Here is a 21,857-nt window from a genome sequence, read left to right on the forward strand (position 1 = left end):
AAACTATAATGAATGGTAAGTAGTTTACACTATAGGAGATCATTATTCTAATTAATTAGGGTTTTTCCCTCTGTAGATGGTTATGACAGGACTCTGTGAAAGCTTCTCTGCCATTTGGAATGGTGGGTCGCCATACATACCAACTTTCCTGGGTGTGATAAGCACCACCCACCTAATGCACCATCAAGTGGGTTTTTTCTGAATGCATGGCATCCAATTTGGGTATAATGCATGGAAATTCTGCTGACAGTCCCAGTAATCAGGCTATTTTGCAAGGTAGCTGACAGTAAGGACAAAAGCGTGGTTGTTAGAATTGTCCTTTAGAATTAAGGACAGTTGGTATATATGGGTTGGTACGTATAATGAAAGAAAACCTGGCCCTATCCTACGGGCCAGTATAGGGCTCTATATTTTATAGTTTAAAAATATGTAAATTTTTTGCTGCATTTGACTATGTTCACGATGCACATTCTGATTGCTAGCCAACGTATCATTGTCTTGGATATATGACCTTGCTCAATAAAAAATGTATTAAGTGTAAAATAATTTAACATAATGTATCAACTGAAGTGATTCATTGTTTACAGAAGGTATTATTACAGGCATGAGTTTTGTCATACTGAAATATATTACTACGCAGTAATGACAAATGGGTAATTGAAATGATCCATTTATTATAGTTCCATAGTTTATTGGTGTGTTTCACTGCAAGCTCCAGTTAATTATGATGATTATTATGGTATGCCTAGGAGGATAATTTCTCAACACTTACTAGTTACAAATATGAAAATATGAAAGTCATATAAATTTCCATTTTAAGCAAATCAGTTAACCAAATCACATTTGCTTTACTGCCCCTGGCCAGCCAAGGTCCTAGCAGCCTTTCCAAGAAACTAAACCTGTTCAGTGAGGAGTGCCAAGTTCTGGCTCAGCAGTAAGGTGAGGAGCACAAGCTGGAGCTGTGCCACCTCAAATGCCTTCTCCCTTCTCTAGAATGATCACTTGGAGTTGTGCCTCTTTTGATGAGTTGGTATGACTGGTATCACAGCTCCCCAATGTACACTGGCCTCTAGTGTCCGGTAAACACGGGCGTAAATGCTTACGCATGCTTTAGTTCAGTATTTAGCTTGAGCCAAGAAGGCTTATGGGAAATGTGGTTCAACAACGGCTGGAGTGCTACCAATTAACCACCAATGGTTTGATAGAGCAGATTTCCATCTGACCACCTCTTCCTGGATGATTGGTCATATTTGGTAAGTTTGAACATTTTTAAATGGTGTAAAAGGATGATCCATAACAAAGCAGCTACATGTGTTAGTAATTCCCACTCCTCTGTTTTGTATGCTTAATTCTCTTTTTCTTCATAAGTCATGCAATTCAAAAGTTGTAGGTTCTGAATTCGGGTATAACTGATTTGAGGACTTCATCCTACGATTGTCCGATTCCCACAAGCAGTGCTATCAAGAATGCGAGATTCCCACATAGGTAAATAGGCAGCAGATAAAACTCATATTTTACCTAGGGGGAAAAAATGGATATGAATCAAAGAGCAAACTGGGAATGTGTTGAGTGTTTTCTCTTTTTAGTATATATTCCCCTTCACCTAACAGGTTAACTGCAATAAGCACATAAAACAGTCCAATATTGGAGACTTACTTCCTATGTACTTAAAGTGAGATTTGCAGGAGAGTTAAAGTTCCAACCCACAGACACCACATTCGACCCAACATTTCAGGTGTCCAAATAGGGACACCTGTGTTGTTCGGTTTGGCTAGGTATAACGATAGATAGGACTGGAAGGTGGATACAGAGGCATGACCCCCCCACCTAACTGAAGAGCCACCTCAGCTGCAGAGCATTATGAGGTGGCCAAGTGGGAACTGCAATGCATACATCTATATTGGTTTTACAGCTCCCTGGGCAGTCAGGTGTAGGTCTCTCCATCTGGCCCATGATCCCCACTGCCTGCAAAGGTGGGGCAGTGCAGCAACTACACTAGAGTCCGAATAATGGGAGAGTCCCACAAGCAGATAAATTATGGGTATAGCGACATTTACAACAAAAGTAAGAGGTTTATGTCCGGTAGAAAACACCTCTTTAGTTTTGCAACTATTAAGTACAGTTAAGCATACAGGAAATAAATAATTTTACCAAGCCTTCCGAGTCTTCATTAGCATTCCAGGTTTTCTTCTTTTCTGAAAAGAAGAAACACAAAGAAGTTAGGTCATCTGGTCCAGATCGAAGGACCATAAATAAGTCAACAGGTCAACATGGCTACCAAACTGCTCTCTTGACCACGTATCCTATGTCAGTGTGAGCTTCATTTTCTCCATTTATACCTTAAAGTAATTCCTTTATATTGTGGATGAAGTCCAACACTTGTTAATCCCAGCAAGTTTAAAAATCATTATATTATTATACATAAGGATGTTAACGTTGTTGCCAAATGATAATCATAATGAATTATGACACTGACATTAAGCGCCCTTCCATCGGCAAAATTTCTTTTATTTAGGTGTTAAGTCATTAAAACAGAATCAATGTGGCAGCATTGGCTATGTTTTAGGAGATTTTCATATTCACACTTTTTTTGTAATTTAATGATTTAGGCGATTACGTTTTTTTCCCAATTCTGAATTGGAATTATGAATTTATAATGCAATGTTTCCTAAATGCAAATAACTTGCATCAAAGCATTGGTTAGGGTGTAATTAACCATTACAAGATTTAAACTTAATGAGGAAACAGCTGCCAGTTGCCAGCCTCACAAAATATGGCATGGATCTATAGATATGTCAGTTTATGTGAAAATTATTAATAACTGATGCTTTTTTTTAAAATTCCTTGCTTATTGACAATTTATTTTGAGGTTACCTTTCCTTGCCAGGAATGCGTTGATCTCGAAGAGAATTAAGTTTAGAGCTCCCCAGCCCAAAAAGCCTCCCATCACCTTGACCATCCAGCCAGATGTGCCGTTTATTAACTGAAACCCCAGGAACAGGTTGGCCACTGCAAGAGACAATAATTTGGTGCAATATAACAAATAATGAACTTAATCAAGGGCAGAGTTACTGTACATATCAGATGTCCCCATAATGTAAATAATTTCTTGCTGGGCATGGCTAAAAGTAGCTTTACTTTACAGAGAAGGTAGAAGATAAATGGAGCAGCTACAATGAGAGAATTTAAATATGAATGGGATACTGTTCAAGCTATGCTGAATCAATGACGAGACCAAAGACTGATTAAGTGTCTACATTAGGGCAGACTAGATGAGCTGAACAGTTCTTATTTGCTCTCAACTTCTATGTCTCTATGTTTAGGTGGGTTATGCTAAGATTTTAGTGGGGTGGGCCTTGATAAGGATCTTGGTTGTCTATGAGGACCATATTTAATTCACAATCTAATGTTCTGCTTTTGGAAATATGGTCCTAGACAGGGTCCCAGTTAGGCTGAATCTGTATCAACCCGAGCCCATAAAAAAGTGCTATTTCTGATTTCTTCTGTGCTTGGAAGTAGTTTTAGACCATGTTCCTATATTAACTTCATTGCTGTATTGGAAATGGAAGTTTTATGTGCTCTAGTCCCAAATATGCAGACATTACATAGTTCAGGACTCCTATTGTAAATCATTAAAGGGGATTAGCCACTCACCTGCCAAAACTTTCATCACAAGGGCATTGAGGACATGGAACCAATTAAAGATGACTCTCCTGTGGGTTGTGTAAGCAATAAGCCAGAATGAGTACCATGGTAAAGAAATAAATGGGGAATACATCTTTTTAGTTCTGTAAGATGAGTCAATAACAATTACCGGCTGTCTTTAGTTGCAACAATAATGAATCTTTGCATCACGTGAAATGCTATATGTAGTAATCCTTTTTCTGAGGGCCTTGTAGCATAGTTGTACCTTGCAACATTACTATTTATCTAGAGAACGATTAACTTAGGTTGAGAAACATTGACATAATTTAATCAGGAGATTGAAATTTGGGAAGAAGTAGTCCAGTTCTGCTCTACTTTCCTTAGCTATTCATGTCTCACCTTCATTCTGCCTAAGCTCCATTGATAATGCTCTCACTTATAGTTCATGAGAACTGTAGTACTTGTGCCTCAGGTGTAAATTTGTCCCTGCAATCAAACGACTGCAGTTTTTGTTGACTACTAACCGGCTGCTCTCAGGTGAAGGTCGAAAGACAGCTATGATGGGCTGAAAGAACGCTAGACCCATGACGATGCACCCAATGATAGCATGGTTGTTGGCATACTATATTGGATGGGAATAAGAAGGTCAGGTAGACAGCAGCAGCAACAACATATAACATGCAATTTTTTTTTTTATTATTGTACAATACAATGTAGGACTAGTATATGGTTCTAAACATAAACATATTCTGGGAAATTCCACTCTGCTTTGAATCTGAAGAGGTGTTGCACAGAACTTAAAAATGTTAGAAACAGAGGTGATTGAAATATTTTTCTGCTTGAAAATGAAAAGGGGGTCCACAAGATCAAAGTGATTTCACCCTCCTTCCCCACTCTACGTGTGATAGGTGAATAGTAATTCATCAACCTCAGGGACCCATTTAGTTAAATGGAGGATGTAATTCATCCCCAAATCACCTGGGGCCAGTCAACACAACCAGCAGCCATTCCACTGCCATTAGGTATGGAATTGTTATTTATTTTGATGTTTAGTTTTTATACAGGACTCCAAAATGTTATGTTTTAACCCTTCCATTCCAATGGGTAGGTGATGACTGGATTGTTTAATTACTTTAAACCCGCCCATCCCACTAAGCACGGTAAAGATAGGAAGGGACACTATACCCCTCAAGGTTGATTTATTACCCTAACCTACTGCAGACAGGGAAGATGGGGACAGTAGTTCACCCACTTTTATTGTTTTATATTGGACATGGGGTCTCGATTGTTTTATTAAAGGTACTTTCCTGTATTAGTGGTGGCTTGTATAGGTCTATAGCTCTGCCTGCATGCATCATTTGTATAGGCTTCAATTATAGCATATAATTAAGTATAGAGTCCAGGGAGAAGTTTAACATAGTAATAGATTTATTTTGATATTCATGCGTAACAAGAGGAAATATTTCATTGGTTGATAAACTTACATTGCTCCACCCGTTTGCCTGTACAAACGCCATAACAAAGGATGCTATTGTTGCAGCCACCGTAAGAACCATGAGAACGACATGAGACTGTCGAAAAAGAATAAAAGGTTGCGGTTGTTATAGTATAGTAGTCAAGCCTATTCTTTAGTGTGTACTCTTAATAAGTTGTTTCAGAAGGGTATGCAAATTTGGCATATGGAGAACAACCCCACTCTGCTCATGTATAGTAATCTTTTTTGCTCCATCAAGAGATGGCTTGTAGATTACAATGTGGGCAAGAGCAGATAGACCACTATCCAAGGGCGTGCCATACTCTTGCAACAAGTTCCAAAGGAAGACTACCAAGGCAGCCAGTGGTAGGCAACACACAGAGGTTGAGTGTTTTTTAACTTCTTACTAGTAGTGGTTTTGTGCTGTAATCTTCAGGAAAGGGAGCCACTATTAAAACACCCGCACCCATTAGGAATTTAAAGCAGCCCTGGCTGCAGCAGTTGTGGGGATTCATCTATGAATCATTAAGTGGTAATTTTATTAAATATGTTTAGAGTTAGTAGCAAAATCTGTGTAGAATATCTCGAAAATGTTCAGAGCATGTCCTATAGTACACAATAGCTGTGGAAGGGGGCATAAGGTAGATTCCAGGAGCTCCATACCAAGCCAGGCATGAATATAACAAATTGTCCATATACAAAAATCTAGGAACCTTCTGACACATACCTGGAACCAGATAGCTTTGCCTAACACCAGCTGCTTGGCAGAGACCTTCATGTACCGTGCAAAGATCATCCCCAAACTACCAGTAGTCATCCAAGCAATAAGCATCAGGGATCCTGCAGTCATTAGAGAACACAGAGCCCAGCTAAAAAGTTAGTTCATAGAGTGTGAATTTAATCTACATTTTCTTTAGGGTGGGTTTAACACACCAGGCCAGTATCTCTAGCAATATATTTTATTAAAAAGAAAAAAAGTATACCATGCAGACACAGCTGGTATCTCTTATTGGCTCCCAAGTTAAATGGGTTTCTGTGAAGTTCATGAAGAATGATCAGTGGGTCTGAGAAACTCATGAGTTTTCAACTAGGAATTTGGTGCAATTGAATTGTTTCATAACCTTTTTCCAACTTGTAGTTTTGTATTATAGTCAAATTTTGTGTATTCTATTTGTTTGTATAGGTGCTTGTATAAGAATAAGAAGATGATACTAACCATGAGCCTTGACCAAAGGGCTAACACCAAATGAAGCAGTTGTCACATTAGATGCCACAGAAAGATCTACTTTGGTGTCACTGATGAAGGTCCCAGTTGTGCCATGATACTGTATCTGCCCTTGAGAACAAAAATCCCAAACCAAAGGTTAGCCACTGAAGACTTAACATGAAGATCAACTCAATTCTCTACTGTCTATTCAGTTTGTGTGCCCTTATGCTCAAAAAAGCCATTGCCATTGAGCATCTTAAAACTTCTAACCCAAGTAAACAATGGTCATGGAGCTGAGGCAGGACTCTCAGGATTGAAGGGGGAGCATTGCTTAGATGGAAATGGAGCACTGCACTAACTTGTGGATTCCTACAATACAATCTAGTAACACATAAGTAATTTACAGTAACCAAGAAATGTCATTACATTTTCTGTTGTCATTGTAATTATTATTCTTGACCACAGGATACACCTTATTAAAAGTTTTCTGCTGTGACTTGTATTAGGGTAAGTTGTTTTCTTCCCTACAATAGTAGGGAGGTTCCCATCAAAATAGGAAATACCTATGCCATCCAATGGAACAGTGAGCATTTACCTCTGTAAACTGTAATAGATTGGATAATAAGACTCAAATGCAGGAGAACTACCACAGAGAGTGTTTAGGATTTATGTATTTAGTTAATTATAAAAATCCTCTATCCATTAATTCATTATGAAATGATCAATATAACTCACCATTGTTTGAGGCCCCATATGCCATGAGTATATAATATGAACTGTTGAGGGACCTGGTTTGTTGAGAAGGTTGTTGTGTTGAGATGTTGTTTCTTGAAACAAATGAACACTGCATCAACCCACTACTATACGATGCCAGATTAACTTGCACGTCACCCTAGTGAGTAAGGACAAAGGGCATGTAAGTCTGTGTGGAAATGTGGAAATGTATTGGTTGTTTGTATCTTGTGGCACAGGCATTAGTCCATTTATAAGTATGCCTGTATTAGCGATCATCTAATGAATAGAAGATACAAGTAGGAGTTGTATTATTACAACATTTGTAGCTAAATAAGAGTTGTCAAGCATGTGGGGATAAATATGAAATGTTCTGCCACATCTCACATACTGTCCACCTACAACCATATATATAATGACACAGGGTGCATCTCTAGGATGTGTACCCAGGATGTAATTTTAGGCTTATGAGTACATTTCCTGTCCAGTCATTTGTTGCTGTTGTTTAGATCTAGGGTAGAGTGCAGTCACAGTCTCATTTAACAAAAAAAGAAAGAAAAAAATCTCACTAGGCTTAGAGTTTGAGGTCGGGATCTCCCTTCTGAATATGCATGTTGAATCCCAACCCCTCCAGCTGAATTCATACCACAGATATAAATGTCATCATTACCCTGAAATACAAAATAATAGCTATTAAGTAAATTGTACTTTGTTACATAATATTAAACCAATAATAATTGCTTTCAAAAAGAAAATGCTGCTTGAATTATGTTTTCTCAAAACAACCAGTATTTACTGAATTTTTTCATTTATATCCAAGTCCTATCTTACTGATTTGCCACAAACACAAGTCCTTGCCCAAAAAAGGCCCCCTTTTTGGGTTATGCTGACATATGCATGAATAAATTGTACAATGCCCTCAGAAAAATAATGTATACCCCACGACAAATCTAAGCGTTGTTTTATGGTTTATGACATCCCTTTAACAAAAATGTCAAGATAATAAATATATACATCCTAAAGGTCTTACCATCATTTTGTCATCTGAAAACCCAATGGCCACATATCCATCCGATGGCCCACTGATCTCCAACTGATATCCACCACCATTGACTGGAGAAGAGGACATGAAGAAGCAGTTAATACTTTTGGAAGGGTCACAATCTGATGGGCTACTGAAACAAACCTTCTGTGTGCCACATAACGAACTAGAGATGTGAGTGGGAGGAAGGCTGGTAGCAACACGAAGAGTCGTTTGGGACATAGTTGGTGCATCTGAAGTGAAATTGAAAGTGGTGATGTTCGATGGGCTGGAGCTGTTGGTAACATAATACGTTGACGGTGACAATGTTGGCAAGGTTGAAGTAGAGACGTTTGAAGGACTTGAGCTGCTGGTAGCATAATGGTTTGTTGGTGACAATGATGGCAAAGCTGAGGTGGAGTTAGTAGGTGGGCTGGAACTAGATACCACCTACAGTTAGAAAATGAAGCACATAATATTATTTTTCCAAGTTGTGCGGTTCTCCATCTACATACATAAATAATCTATCACATATGTCCTGCATTCCCCTTAATTTTAAGGATAATATCATGATTGGGGAAATTATATGTGTTTCTCTTGTAGTTTGTCACTAAGACAACAATAGTGAACCAAACAGTTATCAGGGCTAAACTAAGACACAGCGACCCCTGTGTTTCATGGCTGGATGCCTCCACAACAGCACTTGGATTTTCACACTGTCATTGGCTTTTAAATTAGAGTTGCAGTAAAGTAACATGTCTTGTCTACCAGCAGTCCCACAATAGCAAATGAGGACTAAGAGTCACCCAACAGTTGAAACTAAAATGTTCCCCTTCACTATATGCTAATATGTAATAAAGCAAGAAACACAATCTAAAAGTTTTAGGAATCTGGTTTTCAAACCAATACTTTGAATACAGAAGCTTTAGATGAATTTTAAAAATACTTACTGTAAGAAGAGGACTTTCAACTCCAACCCAGAACATAGGTCCTGACTGGACAAACGTGACTCTACACCAAAGAGCAATAACATGTTAGTCATCACACTACCGCCACCAGAAAAGACATGAAAGACATCCACAATCAACCATAAGTAAAAATACGGGGAAAAATGTATCTTATTGTAAGTTCATGGAATATCATAACACTTTTATAGTACTGTTAGCTTTACTTTCAAATACTTTAGGGCAGGATAAGATAAGTGAGGTATTCATGAGAATGAAGGCATGTAATGCCTATATTAGTGGTTATATTATATAAGATAAGATTAGATACACGTGAACAAAGCATTTAAGGAAGAAACTTTGTAATTCACTGATATAATTTGAGTGTTGTGAAGTATTGTATGTTCTTGTATGCAATATGCAGGTGTGTTGCTGCATGTGTGTATAATATGCACAAACTCCTTTTGGGAAAATTGCTTTAAGAGAATCAAAATCATACAGTATATACCTGAGTCTCTGTATATCTTCTGCGACTCAGTTGTCCAAAAGCTAATATTTATAATGTAAGCATTCATTAAGTGAAATAAACAAAGTTACAAAATTACTATCTGTGCATAAATAGAAAATAATTATGCCCTGTGGTAATAACCAGTGTTACAAAGTGATAACAAATAATTCACACATTCACATCATTTTTGCAGTCTGTGTGAGGAAAAAATGCTGTTTAAAATTAACCCATTCTCTGTTTTTACAAGTTACCATATCTTTGTAAAGAATAGGGTACAAATTGTTCCATAACTCTACCAATATTGTGACACATTTTAATAAAAATACTTGAGACATGTTTTTGTACATCTATTTGTACTATTAAGAAATGAAGCAAAGGGCCAGACAGGGGATAATGAGGCAGCTCTGGCACTTTAAGGCCAGTGGCCACCTAATGATGTTAAGTGCGGCTCACAAAGCATTTGACAGGGCATATCTAGCCACTGGCCACACACTACTGAACCTGATCGGCCCAATGTGCCAGATGTCCGGTCCTCGCCAAGTGATTGTGTTTAGTAATTAAGTAAATGAAGTGTCTTATTTATCTCTGTTAATTATTTGCTGGCTACAGCAAATGGAGCAGACAAAGGCTGTAACTATCTTAAGACTATAGGAATGGGAAAGCTAACACGTCATCTGCAAATGCTAGATTTTACTAGATGACCAAAGGTATGTATACATCCCCAAAGTCAGATTAAGTGATGGTGGTGCAACTGCATGCTTTGGAATGGGATGTCCAAGAAGCTAATATGGACGTGATGGCAGGTGTCCACATACTTTTGGACATATGATATATGCCGGAGATAAAATGTACTTTTGTACAATGTGCTAGCCAAATCATGCTAAATTGATGCATGTTTTTGAAATGTGCAATGTCACTAGATTATCTGTGTGTGTGTGTGTGTGTGTGATTTTTCTGGTTCTTTAAATAGTCTCAAGCACCAGATGTTTTATAAGTCAAGCAGCTCCCCAGCTTAATGCCACCTAAATATAGGAATAAAAAGTTAATATACAGTATATATATATATATATATATATATATATATATATATATATACCCCAACTTATATTCGGGTGTCTTTTTAGAGACTTCAGAAAGGGCAAGAGACCAAAATGTGACATTGTACCCAGGCAACTGTGAAAAAAAACATATCAAAAAGCAAACAGGCAAGCCTGTGTATGTTAATGACTGGCAGAAATACCTGAAGGACGTGACTGAAAGAAATATCTATTGAATACGAATAAGTCTTTAGATACTTAGTTATTGATTAACTATGGTAATATATTTTAGCAGGAAAAGTAATTGATAAATCTAGGTCGGTTTTAACTTTGAGCAATACAGGGTTACTGCTCATACAGTTTGTGCATGGCATTGCTGACTTTAGCAAAGTCACTCATGGGTGTTAAAGCAATGCCCTTTAAGGATTTGGTTTTTTGGAACAGTGACCTACACAATATTCAAGGACAGCCCAGTTGACCTGGCATTTTGTATCACTGATGTTAATACTTTAGCATTTGTAGATGAGTATCATACGCACTCAACAGAGATATATGGGCTCAAGCTTTATGTAGATGCTCAGAAACCCAGACTTACAAATGACCTTCCAATGAATGCATAGACAAACTCGATTGGCTACAGAACATTGCAAAGTGTCTTCTAAATATAACACTTGTAGCACCTATGTACACGTGTAATCAGTTTATCCCAATGGGACCTGTTCCAAAAAAGCTACCGTTCTTATTTCAACAAATTATTGGACAACTGGTCAGATAATCATCTTGTTGTCCATGTCACCCCATCCCTTTGTAAACCTTAATGGTGGAATAACTCACACACATCACCAGCAAGTTTTCCTGTGTTTGTTCAAATCATTGAACATACGGTATTCAAATCAATAATGACAGGACATAATAGCAATATTTGAATAGTAACAATGTAAAAATATGCGATTTAACAGTTACAGCTCACTTACCTAAAGTTTACATCCCCAGAAGCCATTGGTGCTGTCCACAGTGCTGAAATATTGGCCTTGTTGATGGCACTGGTGTGACTGACAGCTGAGGCCTGATAAAAAGACCACATGCTCAGCGGTACAAAAAAACCCTTTATTTGTACAAGAATAAACATGGCCTAGGTCTACATCACTTGATTAAATTCTTCTGTATGCATTTATGCTTCATCACTAATAAACTATGAAATGAAGGCTGTCTTTTACTACCTCACTTATTGAATGGTACCAACCTCCCTTATGAGGTTACACAATAGAAATTATTTTTATCAAGCTAAAAACAAATATTGGGGTAAAACTTCGCTAATTTAAAGGGAAAATTAAATTTTACTCATAATCTAAAATCTAGCTAAAACTTTGACTGCTAAACCATTAATGATTTGTGTATTATACACGCCATTGCCATTGGTTATGTCTCCTTTTGCCGACTGTTTATGCCACAATAGATATATCATGTTATTTTGCAAACTCACAAAACACACATACCTAAGGTTATGTATAAAGAACGGCCCTGGTGTAAATTGGTCACAGTAGAGCAACCATTACATTGGTTGCTATGTAAATAATGTGAATTTGCATCGCGTGATGGATAACCCCAATGTATTGTTAGGCCGTGACTGCACGCCTCAGGAATTACAGCTGAGGTTTGCTACGCAGTAAATAGCTGCTCAATTCTGATTTAGCATGTTGAGTGTAAATATTGGTAACATACAAAAAGAAAGTTACCAAGAATAGGGTGTGTTAGGGCTTAGGGTGAGGGATACACTCACAATACTACTCACTTCTGTGTTACTACAGCTAAGGGTCTGAGCATTGGAGTCCGTCACATTAAAATACCCAACAATATTATTTCCTGGCACAGAGCGTGCCTGAAGAAGGAATCCTTTGAAGAATACATCTGGGTTTGCTTGAAGGGTAACTGCAGAAGGGGCAAATATAAAAACATTATTAGAAAACTAATAAACTTCCAGAAACCTCAAATTATATAAAAAAAATCCCTTACAAAAAAATCACTTATCAATCAGATCGTCTATTACGTGCAGGTACAACAAGGAATTACTGACTTAACAAGCAGATGCTGGATATTCAGTATTATACTCTGACCCGCCTCTGCGGCGATGAAATGATTTAATCTAGTACCGCTAGACGCTAGTTATATCATCGAGTGAAGTGGCTGTCATTTGTAGTAGGATCACTCAATCTTTTTATTTTTGGGCCACATTCCTCAAAGGGACTTCCAGAAGGTTTCCTCGAGGGGGGCCGCAGCTAACAATGATGGGGTACCTCAGGCCTTGGTGAGATGTGAGGTACATAAATGGTTGCCATGGATTTTTCTGAAACTCCGGGAAACTCACTGCCATGATATAAGCCAATAGAATAAGTTGCGGAAACAAGGGAAATCTCTAACCTACTGTCCATAAAGTCTAACACAGTACCAATGTAAACACATATGGAGTGACTAATGTACTTACCTGTGATGTGGTCTCCAGGGCTGAATGAGTAGTTAGATGCAAACACTGTGTATGGCGGCTCACTTGTTTGAGGAGAGTTGCTGGCATGTCTTGGTGTCATAGTTTCACATGCTACATTGACAAGTCCTGAACTATAGCAGGTGACATGGGTAATGTGGAGTCCAAAGAAAAGAACAACAAAGCCACTAAACCTCATCTGAAAAAAAGTGAAAGCCTGACAAAATATATTTTTTTTTCCCAGAGGCAGACCATTGATAAAATTGTTGGGTTCTGACATTAGCTGCCTCTAGCACTAGTCAGTATTAAGTAACGCTAGACCATATTTACCTGGGCACACATGGTGCCACATGTGAATCAGCCAACAAGTAAAGCCAATGGAGTGTTTTTTTTTCTTCTGAGAAATGCTGCTCTTATCCAACTATTGCATTATTTATCATTAAAAACAAACAAAAAAAAAGTTGGCGGAAGCCCTCTCCGTTCTCTTATATATTATGAGGAACCCAGAAGATTTTCAGGAAATGTGGGTTTGCTGAAGTTCACCCAATCCAATGCAGTTGACTTCCTTCAATAGAGTCTGGTGATTATTGAAAGAATACTAATAAAAGACAGAGGCTGTGTGAGATTTGGCTGGTCTGGTGACTTTTGCTCTTCCTTTGAACTTTTGAATAAGGTAGAATCAGACATTAGGTTTGGGCCTGCCTGGAACCCACAGCAGCCCATCCAGTCAACTGCAGACTACCACTTGGATAATACTCTTCCAGGGGGATGCACAGTACATTAGAAAGCTCCCAAGATTTATGTTGAGTTATACTGCTTCTGAGCAAAGCCATTTTTTTGACAATGGGTAACTAAAGAGGCTTCTATGAAGAATATCAGGCATTTTTCATTTCTGAAGTATGTCTTATGAGCCATGATATGATCATACTCCTGGCTTATTCAATACTAACTTTACCATAGTGGCTCCTAAGCAAACATGTGCAAACTTTATTGTCTTGTAAACTAATGGAGTTTTTATAGTTTTACAACATTTCCACACTCCTTTGATTGCATCCTTTTTTGTTGTAACGCACAATCTGTACTTGCTAAAGCTCAGGATAACTACAGTTGTGGTATGCTATTTGCAAAAATATGTTTGCTGTCTTACAACATCTTTCTGTGTACAATATTGCATTATATTTGCAAATCTATCATTTTCAAAATAATCAACAAGCTGAGAAACAGCTTGACAATATCGCTTTAAAAAATATTTTCTTGTCTGATCAAAAATGGAATATAAATTAAAGTTCAAGTGCAACTAAACATAGAATCAGCTTTCCTTACCAAAGCACTCAGTAGATTTACAGAGTAATACAAATCTATAAAATGTTGTATAGTGTATAGAAAAAACTCTATAAAAGGTAACTGTTTTTTTATTTCTTATGAGGATGAAGACGTAAGGCCATTTTCCAATGAGTAGACAGTAGAGGCAGGGAATCCCTTTGATGCCAGGGTAGTATCTCAGAATCTTCAAGGTTGTACAGTGTGATGAATAATGGTTACATCAAAAAAGTGGATTGAACATAATCAATTCTTTTTTAAACATAAAGACTAGGAAATAGTGATTTTACTTTCAATTTTCTCAACTGAATCCCCAAAATGGTTTGTTTTACTGTGAAAAAGAGATGCACTCAGTTAATAAAGGTAGAGCTACGTATAGTGCTCATTAAGGGTTGAGTCATGAAAGATAATATTATGTCCAAGTGAAAATTAGATCATCCAAGGACTGCAAAGAGCTGGATTAATCGCAAGAAGCTGATGACAATGGCTCTTGGATTTTACATTGTGACATATCATATTATTTTCTATTAATGTACTTCTGTCTGCCTCCTAAAAGAACACGCTGGCTCATAGCTTTTGTCATAGAACTGGAGGACTAAGGGAAAATTTTAGGTATGTACTCTCGCCATCTGGTTTTCTGGTGCTCTAAGAAGGTATATATATTTTCTCACGTTACCATTGCAAGTATACACTTGGCTACCAACAAGCTTGGATGCTTAATTTAAAAGACTTTTAATGGTATTATGACATTGTAGAGTGACCACAAGGTCAAGGTCACAGAAATATATTCTTACTCACTTTGTCACTGTATGTTTGCCTCTGAAGTCTGGAATGAAGACTTTTACATCGGCCAGAGTAACGATATGATCCTGAGGATCAAAAAGAGTAACACCTTGTTTGGTAAAATGACAGAATGATCAACTAGATCACGGGACACACAAATATAACGTTTTGCATGTTTTTCTATCAGTGCTTGTTTTTTTCTTTAACATTAATTCTTCACCAAGTTTATATATGGAGCCGAATGTTTCTCCTGAAATTTGTATCTTCTAATTGATTTTCATCTGAGGTTCTGATCATTCTGTGGTGAGGATCCTGTGCTATTTGGGTACAAATTAAATAATGGAATAATCATTTTACAAAAGTCAGTATGTTTTGTGTTTTCAACCTTTATTTTTTTAATTGGGTTGGTGTGACCTTGCACAGGGTTGGAAGACAACATTTGGAGTAGACTGAATCTGTGCACATTTAAATCACTGCCTTGAGGTATTAAAGAGACTGGCTAAAAATGATTAACATTTTGATGATTAAACTTCCCGGCTGTGTTCAATAACCATACCGAAAGAGTTATTACGTGCACCTTATTCCTAGTAGCATAAAGTTCCATTTTATTTTTTACTGATGTTCATTAACAAATATTGGCAACTGTATGTGGCAACCTTATCTCTGCTGCTGATTTTATATAACAAGCAGAAATTGAAATCTTCTAGAAGGACAAATGAAGCAGATATTCCACAGCTGTCATTGAGTGTACTTTGTGAGTATCAGCGTTGATGACTTAAGAACAACTGTTCCCTAATATCCAGGGGGTCCGCACTGTACCCCTACTCTGGTGGATCCCTACTACCTACACTCATATATGCATAAACTCATATATCCAAAAACTGATCAACCAAAAGCATTATGTTACAACTTTCTGCTGTTTGCTACTAAATTGACATGGTTCAGCTTACCGGTCCCAGTTCTCGCTCACCTCAGTGTTTAAGTAGCAATTTCAAACATAACTTTCTTCTGTTGGAAATTTTAATGGCAATGCAGATAATTCCGTACTAATAAGCAAGACACATATTATCATTTATGTCCTAGATGGAGAAAAAGCTAAACCTGCTGCACTCATTGACTGTAGCCAATTAATGGATGCACATAGTGAGCAAACCAAAAAGGGGGCACTTGCTTCTCCCCTTCAAAAGTCCCTACACATACACTGTTTGCCCTGCCACTTGGATATGGCTCATATTTTGCCCCCTTCCCAAAAATACTGTGGATTCCTGTTATGATTAATAATATGTAACAACTAGAATGTGCAACTTTGGCCAAGTCTGCTTGTCGGTTTTATGTTTTACCTTTTACCAGCCATTTCTGCGTATGTCTCATCAAATAAATGCCTGTGTGGTTGGCTTAGTTTACTTTTAATTATTAATGGGTGCTTCTGATTCCATATATAACAACATCTTATCATTTATTAGTCTCATTGTGATTCTGTTTTGTCCCCTGGGCCTCTGTATACGGTGTTGAGATTTTGCTGCATTCAGAGTCCTTTGGCTTGTCTTGGCTTCTGTTTGGCTAGTAGTCCCGCGTTCATATAAAGAGGAACAGCTACACGAACCGGGAAATCCAACCAAAATTATGTTAGCTGAACCTCATAATGGTGTTCTGTTTATTGCTCAACCAAACTTAGAATATACTGTTTAGGCAAGAAGAAATTTTTTAGAATCAAAAGTTTATTAAATTTCATTAAAAAAGTTAAAATTGTACTTAAATCGCTGCCAAACTAGGAGTCTATAGGGCTTAATAGTATAGATCCTCCTAAGTAGCGTCTAGTTGATACATGTAGCATCTAGTTGTAATTGATGATGAAATAACTACACTGCTATCATAACTATCTGCAAATTAAATTTGCCCAAGCAAGGACATAAGGGGTAGGGTAACCTAAGACAAGCATCGTTTTAAAATATCCATGTGTCTATACAGCTTGGAACGACTAAGAGATGGACCTGGGGCTTTATGATTATATGTAAAATGTGTGAATTATTCACGTTTTATGGGCTTAAAACAAGAATGGAAATTTTGCATATGAAGTTTACACATTTTAACTATCCACTTGCTTTTTTAAAGCCACATAATTGCCTATAAAACATAAACAGGTCAGCATCTTTTAACTTGTAAAACAGGAAAACATTACAACTTCATATAAAGCATGGAATAAGGAATTCACATTAAGTCTTCAGTTCTGGACAAACACACTTACTTCATTTTAAAGAATTTTCACAATCCATGCATGGATATAAAAACCTAAATTTAATATGTTTCACGTATTCTATCTATTTAAACAACTACTTCTATTACTTGTTAAATGGACACGCTTAACATTGTTAGGGATATTATTGAGACAAAATAGGCAAAACCAATATTTTATCACACACGCAAAATAACGACGCTACCAAATATTGTAGAACCACATCCACAAGGTTAATTTAAGGAGATACCCTATATTTTTTCTCCGATCCTAAATTCTTTCAGATCGCCGAAAATTATAATTCAAATTAGATATATATGATCACGATAGTCAATCAAAAATATATTTATTGTAAACACAATTTATAAAAAAATCTATGAGTCACGCAGTGCATGATATAAAACACAAAATTCTTAAAACATGTCAAATTGCAGCATATCCAAATACAGTATATTATCAAAAGTTATCAATATGAATTACTACTTGTATAGTAACACACACAATTAATTTCCAGTCCACTCAGCAACCAAAATTGATAATAATCAGGGCAGTATTAAAAAAAAATCAGTAACTCTCTTTATATATTAGTTCAACTAATATGACAATTAAAAGTAATTTAATAATGTCTAAGAGTATTAGTGAAGTTCCTAATAGATGCAAATGATGTCAAACTTCATCTACAGGTAAAAATACCTTTTCATTATTGTCATTATCACGGGTTATAAGCTGCAGTCTCACAAGCCGTCATATACAATAATGTCAAATACTTGCTATTTCCCAGAAACAGGGAATTCTATATGAAGAAGACAAAATTCACCTCTATTCAGAATAATAAAACAATTATATTTACCACCACTTGCTGTGGTCCAACTGGTCCTTGTAGAAGTTAATCCAGGTTCAGTGGCAAGAAATTAAGTGGGACGAAATATAACTTTCTAAAAGTTATATATGTTAGGACTCAAAGTAACTCTAAGAGTAAAATTATGGTGCCAGGATCTTAAGATTCCAATTCTCTGGGGTACATTTGGTGAATGAGTCCGTCAGGGTCCAATTTGTTTCAGGGTGCCTTTGTTTCAGGGTGAGTCCAGGTGGGTTTTTAGGGTGCGTTCTAGGGTGAGTTCTTTAATTATTAAAGACATAAGCTTTTAAAGACAAGGCTTATTATCATAGCTTCCACCTCTTGATTGGAATTATCCAATCATAACGGTGGGTTTTACCCATTATAATTAGGACTTCTACTCATATTTACACCGTTGTAATTTCTTAATTTACCTCCGAGAGACGCTCTGGTCTAAGAAATAACTTAAGACCATTACATATGCGTTTGGAATTCATCCATGGTCACCCTTATCTTTAGATGTTACCTCCTAGATATTAAATCAGGTCTTTGTAGTCACCCATATCTCCAGACGTTGCCTCCTAGGTAGTAAATTTAGGTTTTGGTGGTCTTACGACGTATCCCCCATTCCAATTTACATTCCTAACTTTCTCATGGAAGTTAACTTTCTCATGGAAGATAACGTTAATTGGATCATATATACTGAAACATCTATATACATGAATACTTCTTTGTTCTCAATTATAGAGGGAACAAAGACAGAAAGAAATAATCATTATATGATTATGTAAAATAAAATGGTTCATGTATAATAGATATATAGAATACATGTTTTTGATCATAAAATATCTGACAACATATGCAAAATGCCATATAAATGTATATACAATATAACGTATGTTGTAAATTGCAGTAGTATATACCACTTGATTGAGTTGCATAGTCCATCAGTTGTGTGTTGTACTTTTTGGTGGCAAGACGCAAGTCTTTGTTTTTTTGTAAATACTCTATTTTTCACTTTGTATCAAAGAATATGAGTTATACATGTTAATAAATACAATTGTTTGTCATTATCTACCTATCACCAGGTGACACAGTACAAATTGAACAACATCTGAAAGGCATGTAAATCTACAAACTGAATAACTAGGTGAAAAGTAACCGGCCAAACCCACTATGTGCAGTTAATTAAGCATTATGAAACCATTAATTCTCACACATTACAGTGACCTGTCTTATTTAAAAAAAACTGTTTTCCTGGAACTTGTGAAAGGTGTTAATCCCAAATCACTCGAGAATCACGTAAGAATTCTGAGATTTGGATCCTGAAGCAAAGGTTCTAATTTGTTGGCCTCCTAATGGTTCCCACTAGGACCACAAACTCTTGTGATGGGCTGTCAACTGCACGCTGTTTTGTTCTTACAAAGCTACAGTATTCTTTTGTTGTATAATACACCTTGGAACTGATAAGTGTTGAACCACTTGGGTTATTAAGTCCTAAGAAGGCTCCATGTATGGCATACAAAACCTGGAAGGAAACCAGCAGCTGTCAAGAATACAAAAGGAAGAGCCAAAAAATAACAAAAAGGAGAAACAATAGCCGTATTGGCCAAGTGAAAATGAATTATTTAGAAGAATGTTGGGATAAAATAGACAAATATTGAATACTGTAAAATAAAACAGACATATGTAAATACGTGTCTTGCATAGACCATATATTAAGCCAAGGGTATTCATGCAGGAGGACTACTATAACTGTCAGCTTCTTTTATGACACATAGGGTTTTATAGGGTATAATAGCCCCTTTAAATGTCCATTATGTACCCCTTGCAAATGTGTTTGCCCTTTTCCCTATCCCCACTTAAACTTGGATTAGTGAACACAACATGCCATTGGAACATCTACACTACATTTATTATCCATTTCATGTAATTTTAGTAGGCAAAAATTGGTTTTCTTTAAAAAACAAGGACATTTACACGCAACCGCAAACTTTTGAATGGTAGTAATATATATATATATATATGTGCACATGTATATTTATAATATCTAATTATATATATAAATATACATGTGAATTCCTGTGTGTGTGTATATATATATATATATATATATATTATATATATATATATATATATACACATTCCCCTTTTTTGTGTGTTTCTCTTCGGACTTTCATTTATTTTCTTAGAAAACGTTTATTCAAATATTTTATTTACATCTCACCTCTAGGCAGAAAAAATTCTCGTTATTGTATTACATATTAATTGTACAGTATATGGATAAAGGAGCGCTGTGTAACTCACCTCCAATTCACAGCAAAGATTCAGTTTGTTCTCTAGTAAATCAGAAACACATCCAAAAAAAGGATCATGATTTATAGGGGAAAAAAGTAATTACGTCACCGAGATAACATAAGGAGCTTGTGAACTCCGTGCCTCTTATACTGCATGAGTGGGGTGGGGTGTACAATCTCATAAAGGAATTCAGATCTACTGAACAAAGTTTAACAGGCTCAAGCAGTGGGAATGATGTAGTAGAAGCAGATAAAGTTTAATAAGATAAGTGTCTGAACCATGCTTTGTTTGCTTTTCTATAATATATCATTAAAAAACATAGAAGGCACCCATATTCCCTTTAGTTCCTGGGACTGACCCGTAACGCAAGAACGTTATGTTTTACCACATATAATACGGTTAATATATAAGGTTTGCAAAAACATCTAATGTCACTTTTTTTGTTGGAAAAAACCCCCATTATTAACACATAGTCTAACTTATGTTTACTAACCTTATAAAGACTCCTTTCCCCATCATCCATACTTTTTCCCCAATCGTCACCACCTAAGTTACAGTTTAATAGTTTCATATGCTTACACTGCCATGTTTTATTTATATGTACAGCGCTACGGAATTTGATGGGGCTATATAAAACAATAATAATAATATGTAATTAATTGATGTCAAATAATACGTCGTTCTTTTAGAAAAGAAATTGAATTACTTGCAGGTCAGTACTTTCAGGAAATGTTATACAAAGAATATTGTGTATACTACTATACATCAAAGAGTAAATGATAATTTAGTGATAAGAATCTGATAGTAAATGGAATCTAAAATAATTGTGATTGACTTAAAGGGAAATAACGCTAACTGAGATTAGTGTTGCATAAAAGCGGTATTTCCCTAATTCATGATATGACTGCAGCTGTATACCGACGTTTGCGTTGTTTGTCTAACTGTTTAGTTATGGAACCCAGCACTGTTAATTCAGGGTGAAGAACTCCTGCGGTGAGCGCTCCTGGGTCACAGTAGTCGTGACAATGGTGCAGGCTGTCCTTGAAACTTCCTGCAAGGTAAGTGAGTGTTTGTGTAAGTGTAGGGTATTAGAGTGTCTGTCTGTGTGTGTGTCTTTTAGTGTGTGGAATTAGCCTGGGTATTGGGTTATGCTGTTAGAGTTTGTGTGTCTGTTAGTTTATGGTGTTTGGGTATGTGTGTTTTAGTGTACAGTGCTAGTAAGTGTGTAAGTTGGCATATGGTGTTAGAGTCTAGAGTGTTAGAGTGTATGGTTGTTGGAGCAAGTCTGGGTATTAGTATGTGTGTTAGTTTGTATTTAGGTATGTGTGTTAGTTACAG

General features: G+C 36.6%; 1 protein-coding gene across 1 annotated transcript; it reads right to left on the minus strand.

The window, feature by feature from the left end:
* Positions 1 to 1,428: 1,428 nt before the first annotated feature.
* LOC149283314 (ferric reductase 1-like) lies at positions 1,429 to 16,504 on the minus strand. Its single transcript, XM_089497702.1, has 16 exons — positions 16,498 to 16,504; positions 15,166 to 15,236; positions 13,051 to 13,246; positions 12,361 to 12,497; positions 11,543 to 11,634; positions 9,030 to 9,090; positions 8,089 to 8,529; positions 7,705 to 7,729; positions 6,336 to 6,455; positions 5,847 to 5,959; positions 5,130 to 5,216; positions 4,170 to 4,267; positions 3,655 to 3,713; positions 2,875 to 3,009; positions 2,152 to 2,195; positions 1,429 to 1,518 (listed from the first exon to the last, which is right to left on the minus strand). The coding sequence occupies exons 1-16, from the start codon at positions 16,502 to 16,504 to the stop codon at positions 1,429 to 1,431; spliced, it is 1,776 nt and encodes a 591-aa protein (XP_089353828.1).
* Positions 16,505 to 21,857: the final 5,353 nt, after the last annotated feature.

This window comes from Sceloporus occidentalis, unplaced genomic scaffold, assembly GCF_023333645.1.
Source record: "Sceloporus occidentalis isolate IW3139 unplaced genomic scaffold, rSceOcc1.0.p SCAF_106, whole genome shotgun sequence".
In the NCBI taxonomy this organism is placed as follows: domain Eukaryota; kingdom Metazoa; phylum Chordata; class Lepidosauria; order Squamata; family Phrynosomatidae; genus Sceloporus; species Sceloporus occidentalis.